The sequence below is a fragment of the Nerophis lumbriciformis genome, linkage group LG36 (assembly GCF_033978685.3).
Source record: "Nerophis lumbriciformis linkage group LG36, RoL_Nlum_v2.1, whole genome shotgun sequence".
Lineage (NCBI taxonomy): Eukaryota > Metazoa > Chordata > Actinopteri > Syngnathiformes > Syngnathidae > Nerophis > Nerophis lumbriciformis.
This window is the reverse complement of record NC_084583.2, coordinates 14,764,111-14,785,195: the sequence shown is the minus strand read 5'-3', so window position 1 is coordinate 14,785,195 and position 21,085 is coordinate 14,764,111. Positions and strand designations below refer to the sequence as shown.

General features: G+C 40.0%; 1 protein-coding gene across 3 annotated transcripts in view; it reads left to right on the top strand.

Annotated features, from left to right (window-relative positions):
• Positions 1-21,085, top strand: part of LOC133576952 (serine/threonine-protein phosphatase 2A 55 kDa regulatory subunit B gamma isoform) — an 87,628-nt gene that overhangs the window by 25,015 nt on the left and 41,528 nt on the right. For all 3 annotated transcript variants that reach the window (XM_061930392.2, XM_061930388.2, XM_061930390.2), the window contains 2 exons: positions 18,837-18,934; positions 19,122-19,287. In XM_061930392.2, the coding sequence (XP_061786376.2) occupies positions 18,837-18,934; positions 19,122-19,287 (264 nt within the window). The remainder of the gene's footprint in view (positions 1-18,836; positions 18,935-19,121; positions 19,288-21,085) is intronic.

The window sequence follows — 21,085 nt, the reverse complement described above, 5'->3', positions numbered from 1 at the left end:
GTCATGTTATCGATGGGAAAATGCATTTTTAGACAATATGATTTGCCTGAGCGGCTAGGAGACACCAAGAGTAACAAGCGGTAGAAAATGGATTAGAAAGGAAAGATTAAAAAAAACTACAACAACTTTTTTTTTTAACTTGGGACTTCCTGTGGGCTGGATTTTGGATGCTGGGGGGCCCGCGGGACGTAGTTTGGGGACCTCTGCTGTACATCAAGCAAAAATGGGAAATAATTCCACCTGAAAAGCTTCAATAATTGGTCTCCTCAGTTCCCAAACGTTTACTGAGTGTTGTTAAAAGGAAAGGCCATGTAACCATACTTGCCAACCCTCCCGGATTTTCCGGGAGACTCCCGAAATTCAGCGCCTCTCCCGAAAACCTCCCGGGACAAATTTTCTCCCGAAAATCTCCCGAAATTCAGGCACACAATATAAACAGCGTACCTGTTTATATATGTATCACATTATAACTGTAGAATGATCGAGGGCGAGTTCTTGGTTTCTTATGTGGGTTTATTGTTAGACAGTTTCATTAACGTCCTCCCAGCGTGGCAACAACACACAACAACAGCATTTCGTCTACCATAAAGCAGTTCGTCTGCCGTAAACAGCAATGTTGTGACACTCTTAAACAGGACAATACTGCCATCTAGTGCATTTGATGAAAGCACTTTTTGCGTGTCACAGAGCAATGCATCATCAGAGAGGGTGTTCAGCGTGGTTAGAAAAATAGTGACAGAGAATAGAACAAGGATGGACAATTCAACCCTTAACTCAACAATGAGTAGATGAGTGTTATGTGTATGTATATGTGTAAATAAATGAACACTGAAATTCAAGTATTTCTTTTATTTATATATATATATATATATATATATACACTGTGTATATAAATATATATATATATATATGAAATATTTGACTTAGTATTTCTTATGTATATATATATATATATATATATATATATATATATATATATATGAAATATTTGACTTAGTATTTCTTATATATATATATATATATATATATATATATATATATACTTGACTTGACTTGGTGAATCCTAGCTGTAAATATACTCCTCCCCTCTTAACCACACCCCCAACCACGCCCCCCACCTCCCGAAATCAAAGGTCTCAAGGTTGGCAAGTATGCATGTAACACAGTGGTAAAAATGCCCCTCTGACAACTTTTTTTGCAATTGTTTTTATTTACGAATTACACAACACGCCAACTTCACTGGTTTTGGGTTTTCTACTTTGCTGCTAATCCTATTTGGATGATTACAGTCCAATCACTGTTAGTTCCGAACCAGTTGCAGTTCTAGACTATTTATTACTGGCCAGCGAGAAGGTATATTTTTGACGTAAACAGAGGTCATAACACCGGAAGTACATTACCTGAGGGGGCGTGGCTACAGGATTAAGTTGGCAAATGGGAAACGTTTTCTCAGTTCTTTGCATGCATGTTGTAGAATTTCAAATGACATTTTCAATAATAATGTTAGTAAATTATCTAGTAAATGGACAAAAAATTCAGTGGTACATTGCATGAGACATGTACGTGTCAAAAAGACAGCCAAAGGGGGTTAGTAGATGAGAATAGATAGTGTAGAAATTAGGGATGTCCCGATCCAGGTTTTTGCACTTCCGATCCGATACCGATATTGTTTTTGCACTTCCGATCCGATACCGATACTGACCGATACCGATACTGACCGATACTGGCCTATCCGAGCATGTATTAAAGTTTAAAGTTATTTAGCCTACTTAGTTGTCAGAATCATGTTGAAAAGGGTTTTAGTACTCTTGACAACAACTAGCCAGCTGAATTAGGGGAGTTTGAATAATACACAATGGTTGGTGACAAGAAACTGACCTGTTTATTCAAGGATAAACACAAAATAGACAAAATTATACATGACAAACAGAAATGGCATCATTGAAACTAGGGCTGGGCGATATGGCCTTTTTTTAATATTGCGATATTTTAAGGCCATATTGCGATACACAATATATATCGTGATATTTTGCCTCAGCCTTGAATGAACACTTGATGCATATAATCACAGCAGTATGATGATTCTATGTGTTTTGATTGATTGATTGAGACTTTTATTAGTAGGTTGCACAGTGAAGTACATATTCCGTACAATTGACCACTAAATGGTAACACCCCAATAAGTTTTTCAACTTGTTTAAGTCGGGGTCCACTTAAATTGATTCATGATACAGATATATACTATCAGATATATACTATCATCATAATACAGTCATCACACAAGATAATCACATTGAATTATTTACATTATTTATAATCCAGGGTGTGGAGGGGGGCGCCGGATGTAAGTGTCAAAAAGACAGCCAAAAGAGTTTGATATGAGAATAAATCTAAAGTTAAAATATAGGGTAGAAATGCACCCATTTGTAGGAAATGTAGTCTTGATTTTCAAAATTTTCTTTCAAGGCTTGCAGGTCTACATTAAAACATTCTTCTTCATACTGCATTAATATATGCTACTTTTAAACTTTCATGCAGAGAAGGAAATCACTACTAAAAATATCACAAATTTTTTCATACGGTGTTGATGTGGACATTTTTGCCTCTGCATTTTGATGGTGTGGACGTGTGGCACCGAATGGAGATAAGCGTCTCGACAGACGTTACAATATTTGAACAATGATGACGAAAACTGTTTTCTCTGTCGTGTCCGTGTGTCGTAAATTGTTATGCGCTTATTTGTTTATTTGATTTTGTGCGTGGCATAGATTTGCTATGCGCAGAGGACGTTTGAGCAGTGCGCAATTGCACAAGCGCGCACCTTAGAGAGAACGTTGGTCACACGGCTGCGCTAGCATCACAGCTAACGTTAGCCATGCTGCTACCTCTCTGCTGGGAGAGGACGTATACGTATGTGACGTATGACGTGACAGTATGTGACGTGTGTAAGAAGGTGCACTTGCTGTCTGTGAGAGGGAGACACAGAAAAGAGTGAGAAGAGCCTGTCGTGTAATGCCAGCAGTTAAAAGCAACTGCTTAAGAATCCACAGACCTGTGGATGTGTTGAAGGTGTGCTGGAAAATGCGGAACAGAAATTAGGGAGCAGCAGAAAAGTGGAATGTATTATTTAAATAGGTGCGCTGGAAAACACGGAGCAGAGTTGTTTTTTTTTAACTGGATCTGGATCGGCATTTTCCCATGCCTTGCCGATACGCATTTTTTTGCAAATATCGGATCGGGACATCCCTAGTAGAAATGCACCCAATTGCAGGAAATGTAGTCTTGATTTTCCAAACTTTCTTTCAGGGCTTGTGGGGCAGCAGATAGAAATGTTCCTCTTTTTTTCGTTCAGTTTTCCTCTTTTTTTTTTTTTCTCAAAGGGTGTCCTCACATCGCTGTCGTTGTCTGAGCACAATTAGACTTGTTTTTCAAGCATGCTGCTTGCAATGGTTTGAGTCGATTAGGTCCATTAGGATCACACCAGTTCTGCTTCCCTGTGTTGTGCTGTCTCTAAATCACTCCTCGCACTCTTAACGCACAAACACACTCCGTTTTTCCCTGATAACTACGAAACTGCAGGACAGGGATCAATTTAACCCTGGCCCTCTTCCCCCCACTTCCTGTTTATTTCTTTATTTCTCTACAGGGTAATTGAGTACACACACTTGTGCACACGTCCACAGGAAAAAAAGCATGCCGGGTGCACGTGCTGCACACACACACACACACACACACACACACACACACACACACACACACACACACACACACACACACTGGCCAGCACATGTACTCAAACATCTCCTGCTGAGCGACGCCTTGTCCTCTCTTTCAAGGCGTGTGTGTTTTTGGCCAAGCTTTAATGGCCGATGTTTTCCCAAAGCTGACATATCCGTAATTGGGTCTGCTCCCTTCCTTGTCCCTATTGTGGCTCTCCTCATGAAAGAAGGGAATTCCCATTCCCTCTGGTGCATACACCCACTCTCTCCCTCCCCCCCGAGTCATGATGAAGATTGTATATTTTGTCAAAAACACGCTGTTTTAGCAGTGGAACCTGTGAACTTTACCATAACATCTTTGGTTTTTCACACAGAAAATAGAAATGTACCATGAATTGATTAACGTGGACCCCGACTTATACAAGTTGAAAAACTTATTGGGGTGTTACCATTTAGTGGTCAATTGTACGGAATGTGTACTGTACTGTGCAATTTACTAATAAAAGTTTCAATCAATCAAATTCCTAACCCTCAGACAAATTAGGGATGTGCCGATTGATCGTCCACCGATAAGTATGGGCCGATTTTTGTGAAAAAGTATGTGATGGCTATTGCCGATTAATGCCTTATAATGCCGATCACAAACGCTGATCCCTTCTTGCTGACGCTGTATTTATTTTTAGTCCCCCGGCTGACAAGCGGCTAGCAGCTCCCCTAAATTAATAATAATTACCTCCCATTATGGTAAATAAACAGCATGTCTTAGTATCTTAAGTATCACAACAAGTACTATTATCACTGGAGGACGAGGCTAAACATGCTAGCTTCAAACAACACTTATGAATAAGTAGATGGAACAGCAGAAAGTAGGAAGCTATTACAGGGACATCAACAAGTAGATTAATAAGACTCTCGAAAGAGGATAATATAGCATACTTACCAACCCTCCCGGATTTTCCGGGAGACTCCCGAAATTCAGCGCCTTTCCCGAAAACCTCCCGGGACAAATTTTCTCCCGAACATCTCCCGAAATTCAGGCGTAGCTGGAGGCCACACCCCCTCCAGCTCCATGCGGACCTGAGTGACATGTCGACAGCGGCCAGCCTGTTCTCACGTCCGCTTTCCTACAATATAAACAGCGTGCCTGCCCAATCACGTTATAACTGTAGAATGATCGAGGTTTTTTGTGTGGGTTTATTGTTAGGCAGTTTCATTAACGTCCTCCCAGCGCGTTAAAGCAACACACAACAACAGCAGTCACGTTTTCGTCTACCGTAAAGCAGTTCGTCTGCCGTAAACAGCAATGTTGTGACACTCTTAAACAGGACAATACTGCCATCTACTGTACATGCATATGTGACAATACCATCTAGGGCAGGGGTCAGCAACCCGCGGCTACGGAGCCGCATGCGGCTCTTTGATCACCCTGATGCGGCTCAGTTGCAAAGTTGCCAACCCTCACGATTTTTCCAGGAGACTCCCGAATTTCAGTGCCCCTCCCGAAAATCTCCCGGGGCAACCATTCAAGCGTATTCTACTACCTGTCGTCGCGTCCGCTTTTACACCATACTAACTGCATGGCGGCAAGTCACATGTTGTATGCGGCTACTGCATACACACGTAAGTGACTGCAAGGCATACTTGGTCAACAGCCATACAGGTTACACTGAGGGTGGCGATATAAACAACTTTAACACTGTTACAAATATGTGGCACACTGTGAACCCACACCAAACAAGAATGACAAACACATTTCGGGAGAACATCCGCACCGTAACACAATATAAACACAACAGAACAAATACCCAGAATCCCTTGCAGCCCAAACTCTTCAGGGCTACAATATAACCCCGCCCACCAACATCGCACACGCCTCACAGATTAGAGTTTACAATCCTGTGTGAAGATAAAGGTGACGTCATACAGCCCTGATGTGGAGACACTGTGCGCTGCGGTTCAGGAGCAGAAATCACATTGACCAAGTATGATAAATATTTAAATTTCCTATAAGTTTGCATATATTCACATTTTTTTATTGTTCAGTGAAATAGACATTTTATTATTCAGGTTGGCAGCCCGTAAAAAGATGACGGCACAGAGAGAGAGGACAGCATTTTTGGTTATCTGCTAGTGGATAATTTAAGTTTGGCGTTTTATTTTTTCATTATTAAAAGGAGGACTTAAATAGACATTAAGTATTTTACTTAACCTTCAACCCGACGTCTTTTTCGGAGTTAAAAACGTTTTGTTGCATGCAGAAATTTTATTTCATTTTCTCTGCAGTCGTTCATTGACTTCATAAATGTAACCCATAATAGTTTGTTTATACATAGCACAAAGCAAAAAAAAAAAACTTTATATGCAGTGTTATTTCATTTTAAATTTCAAAAGAGTTTTGTGGCTCCCATTGTTTTCTTTAATTTGTGAAACGGGTCAAAATGGCTCTTTGAGTGGTAAAGGTTGCCGACCCCTGATCTAGGGCTTTTAGAGAGTGCAGTGCACAACTGCTATACTATATATATATATATATATATATATATATATATATATATATATATATGTATATATGTATATATGTATGTATGTATGTATGTATGTATGTATGTATGTATGTATATATATATATATATATATATATATATATATATATATATATATATATTATGTATGTATGTATGTATGTATGTATGTATGTATGTATGTGTATGTATGTATGTATGTATGTGTATGTATGTATGTATATATATATATGTATATATATATATGTATGTATATATATATGTATGTATATATATATATGTATATATATATATATATATATATATGTATGTATATATATTTATGTATGTATATATATATATATATATATATATATATACATGTATGTATGTATATATATATGTATATATGTGTGTGTGTGTGTGTGTGTGTGTGTGTGTGTATGTGTATATATATATATATACATATATATAGCTAGAATTCACTGAAAGTCAAGTATTTCATATATATATTTATATATATATATATATATATATATATATATATATATATATATATATATATATATGAAATACTTGAGTATTTCTTATATATATATATATATATATATATATATATATATATATATATATATATATATATATATATATATATGAAATATGAAATACTTGACTTGGTGAATTCTAGCTGTAAATATACTCCTCCCCTCTTAACCATGCCCCCGACCACGCCCCCCCTCCCAACCCCCACCTCCCGAAATCGGAGGTGTCAAGGTTGGCAAGTATGTAATATAGCAACTGTTGATGTGTCAGCTTTGGCACAGTCAGTACACAATAAGTAAGGAAGGTGGGTCGATTCATAAATTGGTGGTACAGTATCAAAGGTTGTATGAGCATATTAGGATATGGACACAGGAGGTCTTTGAGGGCAAAAACTAAAGGATTCCAATGATTATTAGATGGTAGGTTTTGCTTGTGTTTAGTTATTGTGTACTATTGTCTTTGTTTTGATTCAACAATTATATGTGATAAGAGAATAAGGAACTAGTTAAAATAGTGTGTTGTAGGATTGTACCGATACCAAAATGTATTTCGATACTTTTTTCGGTACTTTTCTAAATAAAGGGGACCATAAAAAATGGCATTATTGTCTTTATTTTAACAAAAAATCTTAGTGTACATGAAACATATGTTTATTATTGCAATTTTGTCCTTAAATAAAATAGTGAACATACTAGACAACTTGTCTTTTAGTAGTAAGTAAACAAACAAAGGCTCCTAATTAGTCTGCTGACGTATGCAGTAACATATTGTGTCATTTATACACCTATTATTTTGTACACATTATTAAGGACAAGTGGCAGAAAATGAATTATTAATCTACTTGTTCACTTACTGTTAATATCTGCTTACTTTCTCTTTTAACATGTTCTATCTACACTTGTGTTAAAATTTAATAATCACTTATTCTTCTGTTGTTTGATACTTGACATTACTTTGGATGAGACAGCCAGTGTTATATCTTTCGCAGGCCATTTGGTTGATTGCTGTTGGTGTTGCATGTGCGGACACAGCAGTGAGTCAGTGGAAGCTGCTGATGCTAACAACCGTGGGAGGCAGCTCGCTCGCTGCAACGTGCACACTGCCGATTGACAGTCTCACACACACTTCTCGTGACAACACACGTGTCCAGTTGAACTTTTCGCCGGGCAATACGTGCACCGTGACGTGGAAACTGGAAAGCGCCACAGTTTTTTGTTTTTTTCAAACCGAGAGAGATGAGGAGAACGTGCGCTGCATATTTTATGTCTTGTGCCGCTTTTTGCTGAGCTTGGCTTTTTGTCTGCGACTGCGCCAGGACGTTGTTGTCCCAGTTCAGCCGTGCTAATCATGATAATCCAGCGACCCCTGGAAGCAATGAATCACTACATTTCAATCTCTACCACTCTTCTTCTTCCTGGTTTGATTAATCCCACTTCCTCCGAGCGCCCATATACGGCAAACCGTGTCGAGTACCGCTGCTACTCCAGCCTGTTGCCACGGCAACCGCCCCCTTTTCCTCCACCGCCTCCGCTTCCCTCTCCATCCTTCCCATTTCACCACTGCCAGCATGGCCGCCACAAGCCGGGCTGCAGAGTGCCGGTGGGGGGATGGAATGTGAGGAGAGCGCCACAAAGATGAGAAAAGAGTGGACTCCAGCCAAGACGACAATGTCTGATGGCGGTGTGTGTTATGAGTGAGGACGAGTGTGTGTCGAGACGGGGGGGGAGCGCTCCCTGCTCGGCCCTCGTCGTAAATTCAATCTCAGTCAAGGCCACTGCAAAATTGGCAAGAGTTGCAGTTTTTGAATCTCCACAGTCTCAGTAAATGATCCCTCCGCGCTCCACTTTTATTACGACCACAGCTGATGGAGGACTGCTGTCTTTTCTAACTGGACTCGGTGGACTCCTTTTTGTTGAAAGCACAGCAGGAGGTGGTCTGGAAAATGAGTGTCGTCGTTTCTAAAGCCTCATTGATGACCTCTTAAAAATTCATTCTCAGTCCATTTGCAAAGGAGGCAGTTGATACATTTAAATGAGCAGGTTCTTACTTTTAATTAGTGATGTGCGGATTGATACTGAAATATCAATACCGTTGATACTAGAGATGTCCGATAATGGCTTTTTTGCAGATATTCCGATATTGTCCAACTCTTAATTACCGATTCCGATATCAACCGATATATACAGTTGTGGAATTAACACATTATTATGCCTAATTTTGTTGTGATGCCCCGCTCGATGCATTAAACCAGGGGTGCTCACACTTTTTCTGCAGGCGAGCTACTTTTCAATTGATCATGTCGTGGGGATCTACCTCATTCATATATATAATTTATATTTACTTATTTATGAAATATATGTTTTTGTTAATAAGTTAAAGGTGTTTAATGATAATGCAAGCATGTTTAACACATATAGTTAATATTGTTAATAAATTAAAGGTGTTTAATGATAATGCAATCATGTTTAACACAGTTAATATTGTTAATAAATTAAAGGTGTTTAATGATAATACAAGAATGTTTAATACATATAGTTAATATTGTTAATAAATTAAAGGTGTTTAATGATAATACAAGTATGTTTAATACATATAGTTAATATTGTTAACAAGTTAAAGGTGTTTAAAGATAATGCAAGCATGTTTAATACATATAATTAATATTGTTAATAAGTTAAAGGTGTTTAATGATAATACAAGCATGTTTAATACATATAGTTAATATTATTAATAAGTTAAAGGTGTTTAAAGATAATACAAGCATGTTTAACACATATAGTTAATATTGTTAACAAGTTAAAGGTGTTTAATGATAATACAAGCATGTTTAACACATATAGTTAATATTGTTAATCAGTTAAAGGTGTTTAAAGATAATACAAGCATGTTTAACACATATAGTTAATATTGTTAACAAGTTAAGGTGTTTAAAGATAATACAAGCATGTTTAACACATATAGATTCCTTTCTTTCATGAAGACAAGAATATAAGTTGGTGTATTACCTGATTCTGATGACTTGCATTGATAGGAATCAGACAGTGGTGCTAAAAACGTCCGCATTTTCAAATGGAGGAGAAAAAAGTCCTCCTTTCTGTCCAATACCACATGAAAGTGGTTGGTTTTTGGCATCTTATTTGTCCAGCTTCCGTACTCCTTTGTATACACTTTACAAGAAATACATTGTCGGCAAACTCCGTAGCTTGCTAGCTTGTGCACGCCAGCTTTCTGAGACTCGTTTTGTTAGCGCAACTGTGCAGTCGGTCTTTGGAGTTTTGACGACAGGTACGGCGCCAGAGTCTGTTGAAATAAAGTGTTTCTCGCCTTCCAGTTGGTAATTTTAATGAGCTGGCAGCAGCCAGCGTCATCTCAGAAGACCCTCGGGTGCCGTGAATGTCAATCAAGTGACGAAAGTGACGTCATAGTGAAGATTTATGATCGCTCATTTTTAGGTCTATTTTTTTAATGCCTGGCTGGTGATCGACTGACACACCCTCCGAGATCGACCGGTAGCTCGCGATCGACGTAATGAGCACCCCTGCATTAAACAATGTAACAAGGTTTTCCAAAATAAATCAACTCAAGTTATGGAAAAAAATGCCAACATGGCACTGCCATATTTATTATTGAAGTCACAAAGTGCATTATTTTTTTTAACATGCCTCAAAACAGCAGCTTGGAATTTGGGACATGCTCTTCCTGAGAGAGCATGAGGAGGTTGAGGTGGGCGAGGTTGGGGGGATAATAGGGGGTGTATATTGTAGCGTCCCAGAAGAGTTAGTGCTGCAAGGGGTTCTGGGTATTTGTCCTGTTGTGTTTATGTTAGGGATGTCCCGATCCGATATTTGGATCGGATCGGCCGCCGATATTTGCAAAAAAAAAAGCGTATCGGCAAGGCATGGGAAAATGCCGATCCAGATCCAGTTTTTAAAAAAAAACTCCGGTCCGTGTATTCCAACGCACCGATTTAAATAATACATTCCACTTTTCTGCTGCGCCCTAATTTCCGTTCCGCATTTTCCATCACACCTTCAACACATCCACAGGTCTGTGGATTCTCACGCAGTTGCTTTTAGCTGCTGGCATTACACGACAGGCTCTTCTCACTCTTTCCTGTGTCTCCTTCTCACAGACAGCAAGCGCACCTTCACATACTGTCACGTCATACGTCACATACGTATACGCCCTTGCGGAGCAGAGAGGTTGCAGCATGGCTATGGCTAACGTTAGCTGTGATGCTAGCGCAGCCGTGTGACCAATGTTCCCTCTAAGGTGCGCGCCTGTGCAATTGCGCACTGCTCACGCGTCCTCTGCGCACGGCAAATCTATGCCACGCACAAAATCAAATTAAAAAATAAGCGCAAAACAATTTTCGACACACGGACACGACAGAGAAAACAGTTTTCGTCATCATTGTTCAAATATTGTGACGTCTGTCGAGACGCTTATCTCCATTCGGTGCCACACGTCCACACCATCAAAATGCCAAGACAAACATTTCCAGATCAACACCGTATGAAAAAAATAGTGATTTTTTTTAGTTGTGATTTCCTTCTTTGCATGAAAGTTTAAAAGTAGCATATATTAATGCAGTATGAAGAAGAATGTTTTAATGTAGACACATAGAATCATCATACTGCTGTGATTATATGCATCAAGTGTTCATTCAAGGCTAAGGCAAAATATCGAGATATATATCGTGTATCGCAATATGGCCTTAAAATATCGCAATATTAAAAAAAAAGGCCATATCGCCCAGCCCTAGTTCAATGATGCCATTTTTGTTTGTCATGTATCATTTTGTCTATTTTGTGTTTATCCTTGAATAAACAGGTCAATTTCTTGTTACCAACCATTGTGTATTATTCAAACTCCCCTAATTCAGCTGGCTAGTTGTTATCAAGAGTACTAAAACCCTTTTCAACGTGATTCTGACAACTAGTAGGCTAAATAACTTTAAACTTTAATACATGCTCAGATAGGCCAGTATCGGTCAGTATCGGTATCGGAAGTGCAAAAACCTGGATCGGGACATCCCTAGTTTATGTTATGTTACGGTGCGGATGGTCTCCCGAAATGTGTTTGTCATTCTTGTTTGGTGTGGGTTCACAGTGTGGCGCATATTTGTAACAGTGTTAAAGTTGTTTATACGGCCACCCTCAGTGTGACCTGTATGGCTGTTGACCAAGTATGCCTTGCATTCACTTGTGTGTGTGAAAAGCCGTAGATATTATGTGACTGGGCCGGCACGCCAAGGCGGTGCCTTTAAGGTTTATTGGCGCTCTGTACTTCTCCCTACATCCGTGTACACAGCGGCGTTTTAAAAAGTCATACATTTTACTTTTTGAAACCGATAATTTCCGATGTTACAATTTAAAGCATTTATCGGCAGTCCGATATTATCGGACATCTCTAGTTGATACCAGATCTTTATGCTGTAATATCGATTCTCAAATCAACATATCGGTACTTTTGATACTTTAGTTCAGGGGTCTCCAAACCTTTGCCGCCAAGGGCCGCATACTGACAAGTCAAAATATGTGGGGGCCATATTGATATTTTTTTATTTTAAGAAATGCTAAAAATGGTAAATAAATGATAAATGGGTTATACTTGTATAGCGCTTTTCTACCATTAAGGTACTCAAAGCGCTTTGACACTATTTCCACATTCACCCATTCACACACACATTCACGCACTGATGGCGGGAGCTGCCATGCAAGGCGCTAACCAGCACCCATCAGGAGCAAGGGTGAAGTGTCTTGCCCAAGGACACAACGGACTTGACTAGGATGGTAGAAGATGGGGATTGAACCCCAGTAACCAGCAACCCTACCCTACCAACTTCGCCACGCCGCCCCGAAAAAAAACAGATCTTTGTGTTATTGGTGACTAAGTATGTTATTGTTAACATATATGTACGTATGTACCAGTGACGTGCAGTCACTAGAGGCAGGTGAGGCGGGGCCTCACCTGCCATGGAAAGAAAAAAAATGTAAAAAGAAAAATGTTTTATTAAATTGTTATATGTATCCAGTGATTATACTATAAAGTTATTTTCCATTTAACTTCACCAGTTTTAGATTATTTTTATTCAAAATTGCTGAATTTTCACATTTGTCGTTCAAATACTGAGAAGAGACGGTGCGGTGAACAGCAGCCAGTTGAGGCACGTCACTCAGTGCCTCAACATGGATTGCGCAATGACTCTGCTAACTGCTGGCCTGCTATGCAGTGAGACTGTATTGCTATATGAACTATATTATACATTTCCATAGTTTAGTTAGCTGAGGTATATAATGTACAGTGTATTTTGTCAACAACTGTATGTGTGTAACGTATTTCTTTTGCTGAGCGATCATAAAACGGCTGCAAAAGACGCACTGGCTGAGGCTCCAGTAATCCCGCCTCCTGCACCCCCGCCGTAGAATTGTTATATCAACTAAAGCCCACACTTAAACTTTCCACGTGCAAGATTGAATCTATTTTAAAAAGTTATTTCATAAGAAGCCAAAAAGTGCAAAAACAATAATGTTCGTGTTGGAGGAGTTGTGAATGACTGCAGGGCCACAACATTAGGTACATCTGCAGACTGCAGGTGTATCTAATTCACAACTCCTCCAACACGAACATTAATGTTTTTGCACTTTTTGGCTTCTTATTAAATAACTTTTGTAACCTATTTTCATGGGCTTTCCTCTTTGTGATGTTAAGTTCCTGTTATGCGCTGTTATACAGTATATGCCTTGAGCTCTTATTTTGAAGGCGCTAAGAGCGGAAGTGATGACACGGAGTGGAGCGGAGGTTTTTGAAAGAAGGTAAATAAAGTGGTTCTCGTGTAAACTGGAGCCTCCGTGTTTGTTATTTTGTAGTTTCATACAGTATAGGCGACATTTATAAACCCTCGGTTACACTTTTTTTAAATATATTCAATCTTGCACGTGGAAAGTTTAAGTGAGGGCTTTAGTTGCGGTGCATGGACTTCATTTATAAGTAAAGGTAAGACCATAATAACGTTTTTTTTTAATTAAATGTGCTTTTTTGTGTGCTACAGTTTGTATGTGTAAAGTTAAAGTTAAGTTAAAGTACCAATGATTGTCACACACACACTAGGTGTAATGAAATGTGTTGTCTGCATTTGACCCATCCCCTTGTTCACCCCCTGGGAGGTGAGGGGAGCAGTGGGCAGCAGCGACGCCGCGCCCGGGAATCATTTTTGGTGATTTAACCCCCAATTCCAACCTTTGATGCTGAGTGCCAAGCAGGGAAGAATGTTGGTATGAGCTTTTAAACATAACCCGTTAACTGCTGCCAATCAAATGGTGGATAAGATACTCTTTAGGGTTCATATGTTTGTAAATCTGACTGTGATGAAGTCAGTGCCTCACCAGCCATCAACCTCACCGCACGTCACTGGTATGTACGTATATTTATTTAAATGTATGTATATATGTGTATACATGTGTATATATATATGTATATATGTACAATATGGGTATGGAAGTATGTGTGAATATATATATGTGTGTGTGTGTGTGTGTGTGTGTGTGTGTGTGTGTGTGTGTGTGTGTGTATCAACCTGGCAAGGGACATCTGTGGATGCACATGATCTTGGAGGAAAACTGACATCCTTTCCTATCCTTCACATGCTACTTGATCTTTGCCCAGCAGTGTCATTTGAGGACAACATGAAATGGCCGACCTTTCGGCAAAGAATACTTCAGTTAATACTCCGATAATCCTTGCTAATTTCCTCCATTAATTCGCGAAGCCTCCACAGCAGCTCTGCGCCAGAAGGAAATTAATTTGATAAAAACATGCTCTTGTACGAGCAAACGGAGAGCTATCATCAAGCCTGAGGGGCTCTCATTGAAATGTGTGTTACATATTCTGTGGTGTAGGCCAAGTTGGAACATAGCTAGTGGCAGGAGACATTAACAAACATATGCAAATAAACACTTTTTTGATTGTTGTTCAAACTAAAACACTTCCACTAGAACTGAAGTGACACTATTATGGGCTGGAGTGTAACTCAATCAATCAATCAATGTTTACTTATATAGCCCTAAATCACGAGTGTCTCAAAGGGCTGCACATGCCACAACCACATCCACGGATCGGATCCCACATCAGGGCAAGGAAAAAAACTCAACCCAATGGGATGACAATGAGAAACCTTGGAGGGGACCTCAGATTTTTTTAATGGTGTTTGGATGTTTTTCATAACATCCACAAAGTTCATAAGCAGGTTGTGTTATGTGTGACCTTGTGTGTTGACCTTTGCATTTTATTTTCCCCACCATGACCAGGGAACATTGTCTAGATCAGGGGTCGGCAACCCGCGGCTCCTTGATCACTCTGATGCGGCTCAGCAGCTTACTTGCTGAACCCCCCAATTTTCCCGTGAGACTTCCGGATTTCAGTGCCTCTCGCAGAAAACTCCCGGGATTAATATTCAGCGATTTTCACCCTTACGGCTATAATAAGGGCGTGTCATGATGGTACAACATTTGGCGCCCTCTACAATCTGTATTAACAGCGTGCCAGCCCAACACTTGTTATACAATATGCATCTTCTGCTTGCACACGTACGTGACAGCAAGGCATACTTGGTCAACAGCCACACAGGTTACACTGACGGTGGTCATATAAAACAACTTTAACACTCTTACTAATAATGCGCCACACTTTGAACCAAAACCAAACAAGAATGACAAACACATTTCGGGAGAACATCTGCACCTTAACACAACATAAACACAACAGAACAAACACCCAGAATCCCATGCAGCCCTGACTCTTCCGGGCTACATTATACACCCCTGCTACCACCAAACCCCGCCCCCCGCCCCCCTCTCTGTGCATCAGTTGAGGTGGGCGGGGTTTGGTAGCGGGGGGTGTATAATGTATCCTGGAAGAGTTAGGGCTGCATGGGATTCTGGGTATTTGTCCTGTTGTGTTTATGTTGTGTTACGGTGCAGATGTTCTCCCGAAATTTGTTTGTCATTCTTGCTTGGTGTGGGTTCACAGTGTGGCGCATTATTAGTAAGAGTGTTAAAGTTTTTTTTATACCGCCACTGTCAGTGTGACCTGTGTGGTTGTTGACCAAGTATGCCTTGCTGTCACCTACGTGAGCAAGCGGAAGCCCCATACAACGTGTGGCTGATCAGGCATGCTGGCTGTAGTGGGTGCTATATGCTGTACCATCACGGCACGCATGACGCTGAGCCGTTCATTTAAAACCCGTGTGCCTCACCAGCTTTCAAATTCCACATAAAGGCGTGGGCAGCGTGTCTGAGACCCCTGGTTTATACATAGCACAAAGCAAAAAAAAAACTTTGTATGCAGTGTTATTTCATTTAAAATTTCAAAAAGTTTTTGAGGCTCCCATTGTTTTCTATAATTTGTGAAACTGGTCAAAATGGCTCTTTGACTGGTAAAGGTTGCCGACCCCTGGTCTAGATTGTGTCATATAAGTACATTCAAGGGTCATTAACCTGATTTACTCACATTATTCACAAGTTGGCAGCAATTCCTAGCATTCAATGACCGCCTGGTATATCAGATTAATTTGATAGCGATGCTTTATTGCAGTCTTTTTCAACCTTTTCTGAGTCGGGGCACATATTTTTCATTGAAAAAATCCCGAGGCACACCACCAGCAGAAAACATTAAAAAAAATTAAACTCAGCACCAGATATTGACAGTAAAAAGTCGTTCTCGCAATTGTTGGATTAAAATTCAAGCCATAACCAAGCATGCATCACTATAACTCTTGTCTCAAAGTACTGTCACCACCTGTCACGTTACAGCCTGACTTATTTGGAGTTTTTTTGGTGTTTTCCTGTGTGTAGTGTTTTACTTCTTGTCTGGCACTCCTATTTTGTTGTTGATTGTCATGTCATGTACGGATGTACTTTGTGGACGCCGTCTGCTCCACGCGCCGTAAGTCTTTGCTGTCGTCCAGCATTCTGTTTTTTGTTTACTTTGCAGCCAGTTCAGTTTTAGTTTTGTTTTGCATAGCCATCCCTAAGCTTCAATGCCTTTTTGTTTATTTTTGGTTTAAGCATTAGATACCTTTTTCACCTCCTGGCCCGCTGTCGTCTGCATATTGTGATCATGACAAATAGAGATGTCCATTAATGGCTTTTTTGCCAATATCCGATATTGTCCAACTCTTAATTACCGATTCTGATATCAACCCATACCGATATATACAGTCGTGGAATTAACACATTATTATACCTAATTTTGTTGTGACGCCCCGTTGGATGCATTAAACAATGTAACAAGGTTTTCCAAAATAAATCAACTCAAGTTATGGAAAAAAATGCCAACATGGCACTGCCATATTTATTATTGAAGTCACAAAGTGAATTAATTTTTTGAACATGCCTCAAAACAGCAGCTTGGAATTTGGGACATACTCTCCCTGAGAGAGCATGAGGAGGTTGAGGTAGGGGGAGGAGGTAAGGGGTAGCGAGGGGTGTATATTGTAGCGTCCCGGAAGAGTTAGTGCTGCAAGGGATTCTGGGTATTTGTTCTGTTGTGTTTATTTTGTGTTACGGTGCGGATTTTCTCCCGAAATGTGTTTGTCATTCTTGTTTGGTGTGGGTTCACAGTGTGGCGTATATTTGTAACAGTGTTAATTTATACGGCCACCCTCAGTGTGACCTGTATGGCTGTTGACCAAGTATGCCTTGCATTCACTTGTGTAGATATTATGTGATTTGGGCCGGCACGCAAAGACAGTGCGTTTAAGGCACGATCCAAATGTTGTTGTCTGGGTGGAAATCAGGAGAAATTCGGGAGAATGGTTGCCCTGGGAGATTTTCGGGAGGGGCACTGAAATTCGGGAATCTCCCGGGAAAATCGGGGGGGGTTGGCAAGTATGACTGGGAGACGCAACTGCTCTGTACTTCTCCCTACGTCCGTGTACCACTCCGTACAGCGGCGTTTTAAAAAGTCATACATTTTACGTTTTGAATCTGATACCGATAATTTACGATATTACATTTTAAATCATTTATCGGCCGATAATATCGGCAGTCCGATGTTAACGGACATCTCTAATGACAAATCGTGTTCCTGACGTGGACAAAGCAATTAGCTACCTGCTGCCACCTGCTGACATGGACGAGTATTACACGGTTACTCCGCCGATCTCTAGACCATACTTGCCAACCCTCCCAGATTTTCCGGGAGACTCCCGAAATTCAGCGCCTCTCCCGAAAACCTCCCGGGACAAATTTTCTCCCGAAAATCTCCCGAAATTCAGGCGGACCTGAGTCCGCTTTCCCACAATATAAAGAACGTCTACAGTAAAGCAGTCCGTCTGCCATAAACAGCAATGTTGTGACACTCTTAAACAGGACAATACTGCCATCTAGTGCATTTGATGAAAGCACTTTTGTGCGTGCCACACAGCAATGCATAATCAGAGAGGGTGTTCAGCATGGTTAGAAAGATAGTGACAGAGAATAGAACAAGGATGGACAATTCAACCCTTAACTCAACAATGAGTAGATGAGTGTTATGTGTGTAAATAAATGAACACTGAAATTCAAGTATTTCTTTTATATATATGTGTATATATATATATATATATATATATATATATCCATCCATCCATCCATTTTCTACCGCTTATTCCCTTCGGAGTCGCGGGGATATATATATATATATATATATATATATATATATATATATATGAAATAGAAATACTTGACTTGGTGAATTCTAGCTGTAAATATACTCCTCCCCTCTTAACCACGCCCCCCGCACCCACCCCCCAGCCCCCACCTCCCGAAATTGGAGGTCTCAAGGTTGGCAAGTATGCTCTAGACAGCACAGACAATAATTACTGGTTTGCAAAGAATATTTTTTAATCCGATTAGGTGAAATTACATAATTTCCCACGGCACACCAAACAATATCTCACGGTACACTAGTGTGCCGCGGCACAGTGGTTGAAAAACACTGACTTATTGAACTCACGACGTCTCGCGGGCCAAAATGAAGACGCTGGTGTAGATGCTCACTGACCTCCTCTATCTTTGTCTTTTTCTCTCTGCAGCTGACATCATCTCCACTGTTGAGTTCAACCACACGGGAGAGCTCCTGGCCACTGGGGACAAGGGGGGCCGAGTGGTCATCTTTCAGAGGGAACCTGAGGTAGAGGTCACATACCATACACACCGTGATTCTAGTCTGGCCAGAGAAAACCTGGTCTCCCTGCAGCTCCAGTCTAGTTTGATAGATGCTCGTGTATCCATCACTGCAGTTGTGCAGAGTAGGCACCGCCGTGCTTCTTTCAGATGACGCCGTCATCACAGTTTTTTTCCCCCCCTGCTGTCCACAGAGCAAAACCGAGCTGTTCTCCCAGGGCGAGTACAACGTCTACAGCACTTTCCAGAGTCATGAGCCCGAGTTTGACTACCTTAAGAGTCTGGAGATCGAGGAGAAGATCAATAAGATCCGATGGCTGCCTCAGCAGAATGCGGCGCACTTTCTCCTCTCCACCAACGGTGAGTTTGGCCATATTACCCCTAAATACAGTGCATCCGGAAAGTATTCACAGCACTACTACACTTTCTCTACATTTTGGGATGTTACAGCCTTTTCCAAAATGGAATACATTTGTTTTTAGACTTAAACAAACTTTAATGATCCACAAGGGAAATTGTTCCACACAGTAGCTCAGTTACAGAGGAGGAAAAGTGTAAGGATGGAAAGGACAATGCAGGTATAAAATAGACTAAAAATGCGAAAAAAATTGCCACTCAGTTACAAAGGATGGAAAGTGTAAGAATGGAAAGGACAATGCACGTATAAAATAGACTAAAAATGCCAAAAAAATTGCCATTAATTACCTCACAAATGACTGACTTTTAGTGTAATTAAATAACATACAGACTACACCAAGTTAAATTAAAGTATATTGATAGACTTAGACAAACTTTAATGATCCACAAGGGAAATTGTTCCACACAGTAGCTCAGTTACAAAGGATGGAAAGTGTAAGGATGGAAAGGACTATGCAGGTATAAAATAGACTAAAAATGCCCCAAAAAATTCCACTCAGTTACCAAGGATGGAAAGTGTAAGGATGGAAAGGATAATGCAGGTATAAAATAGACAAAAAATGCCCCAAAAAATTACCATTAATTACCTCACAAATGACTGACTTTTAGTGTAATTAAATAACATACAGACTACACAAAGTTAAATTAAAGTATATTGATAGACTAAGACTTGGACAAACTTTAATGATTCACAAGGGAAATTGTTCCACACAGTAGCTCAGTTACAAAGGATGGAAAGTGTAAGGATGGAAAGGACAATGCAGCTATAATATAGACTAGAAATGTACCATCGTAGCAATATAAAATATAACATATGTGTAATATTTGCATAATATATATAGAGTTTATGTAAAAAAAAAAATTGGACTTAGACACACTTTAATGATTCACAAGGGAAATTGTTCCACACAGTAGCTCACTTACAAAGGATGGAAAGTGTAAGAATGGAAAGGACAATGCAGGTATAAAACAGACTAAAAATGCCCAAAAAATTGCCATTAATTACCTCACAAATGACTGACTTTTAGTGTAATTAAATAACATACAGACTACACAAAGTTAAATTAAAGTATATTAACAGACTTAGACAAACTTTAATGATTCACAAGGGAAATTGTTCCACACAGTAGCTCAGTTACAAAAGATGGAAAGGACAATGCAGGTATAAAATAGACAAAAAATGCCACAAATTGCCATTAATAACCTCACAAATGACTGACTTTTTGTCAGGTTCAAATACAGGACATCTGTTACACAAGACAAAAGGCAAGGAATCAAACAGAGACAGAATTCAATTTGGACTCAATTGAGGAGAGACGGCTTCAACCTGTAACCTCTTACAGTGTCTTAGCACGCTCTGACCAAGAAGGTCCTCGTCTCCTCTTTTAATTCAGATGTTCCAATGTTCACGCACCAACATATGTCACAATAGGAATAGGGAGGTATGTAAAACAGTCATTGTTTTCAGTCGCTTTGAAGTCCAAGAAGAGGACTTCTCGGGCTTGGCTCTTCCTGGATCCAGCTGGGGCAGGTGTTGGAGGACAATGGACAACCCCTCCCGTCTCCTGTCCACAGTGACTTCAAGAAGGCAGCGTGTCGTAAATAGCGTTGACCAAATAGTTGGAAGAGAGTTTGTGAATTACTTCAAAGAGAGTTCGTTTAACACTTCAAAGAGAGTTCCTCCAGGAGTTGAGCACATCCTGCCATCTGTCCGTGCTGAACTCACAGTGGCGTTTCTCGA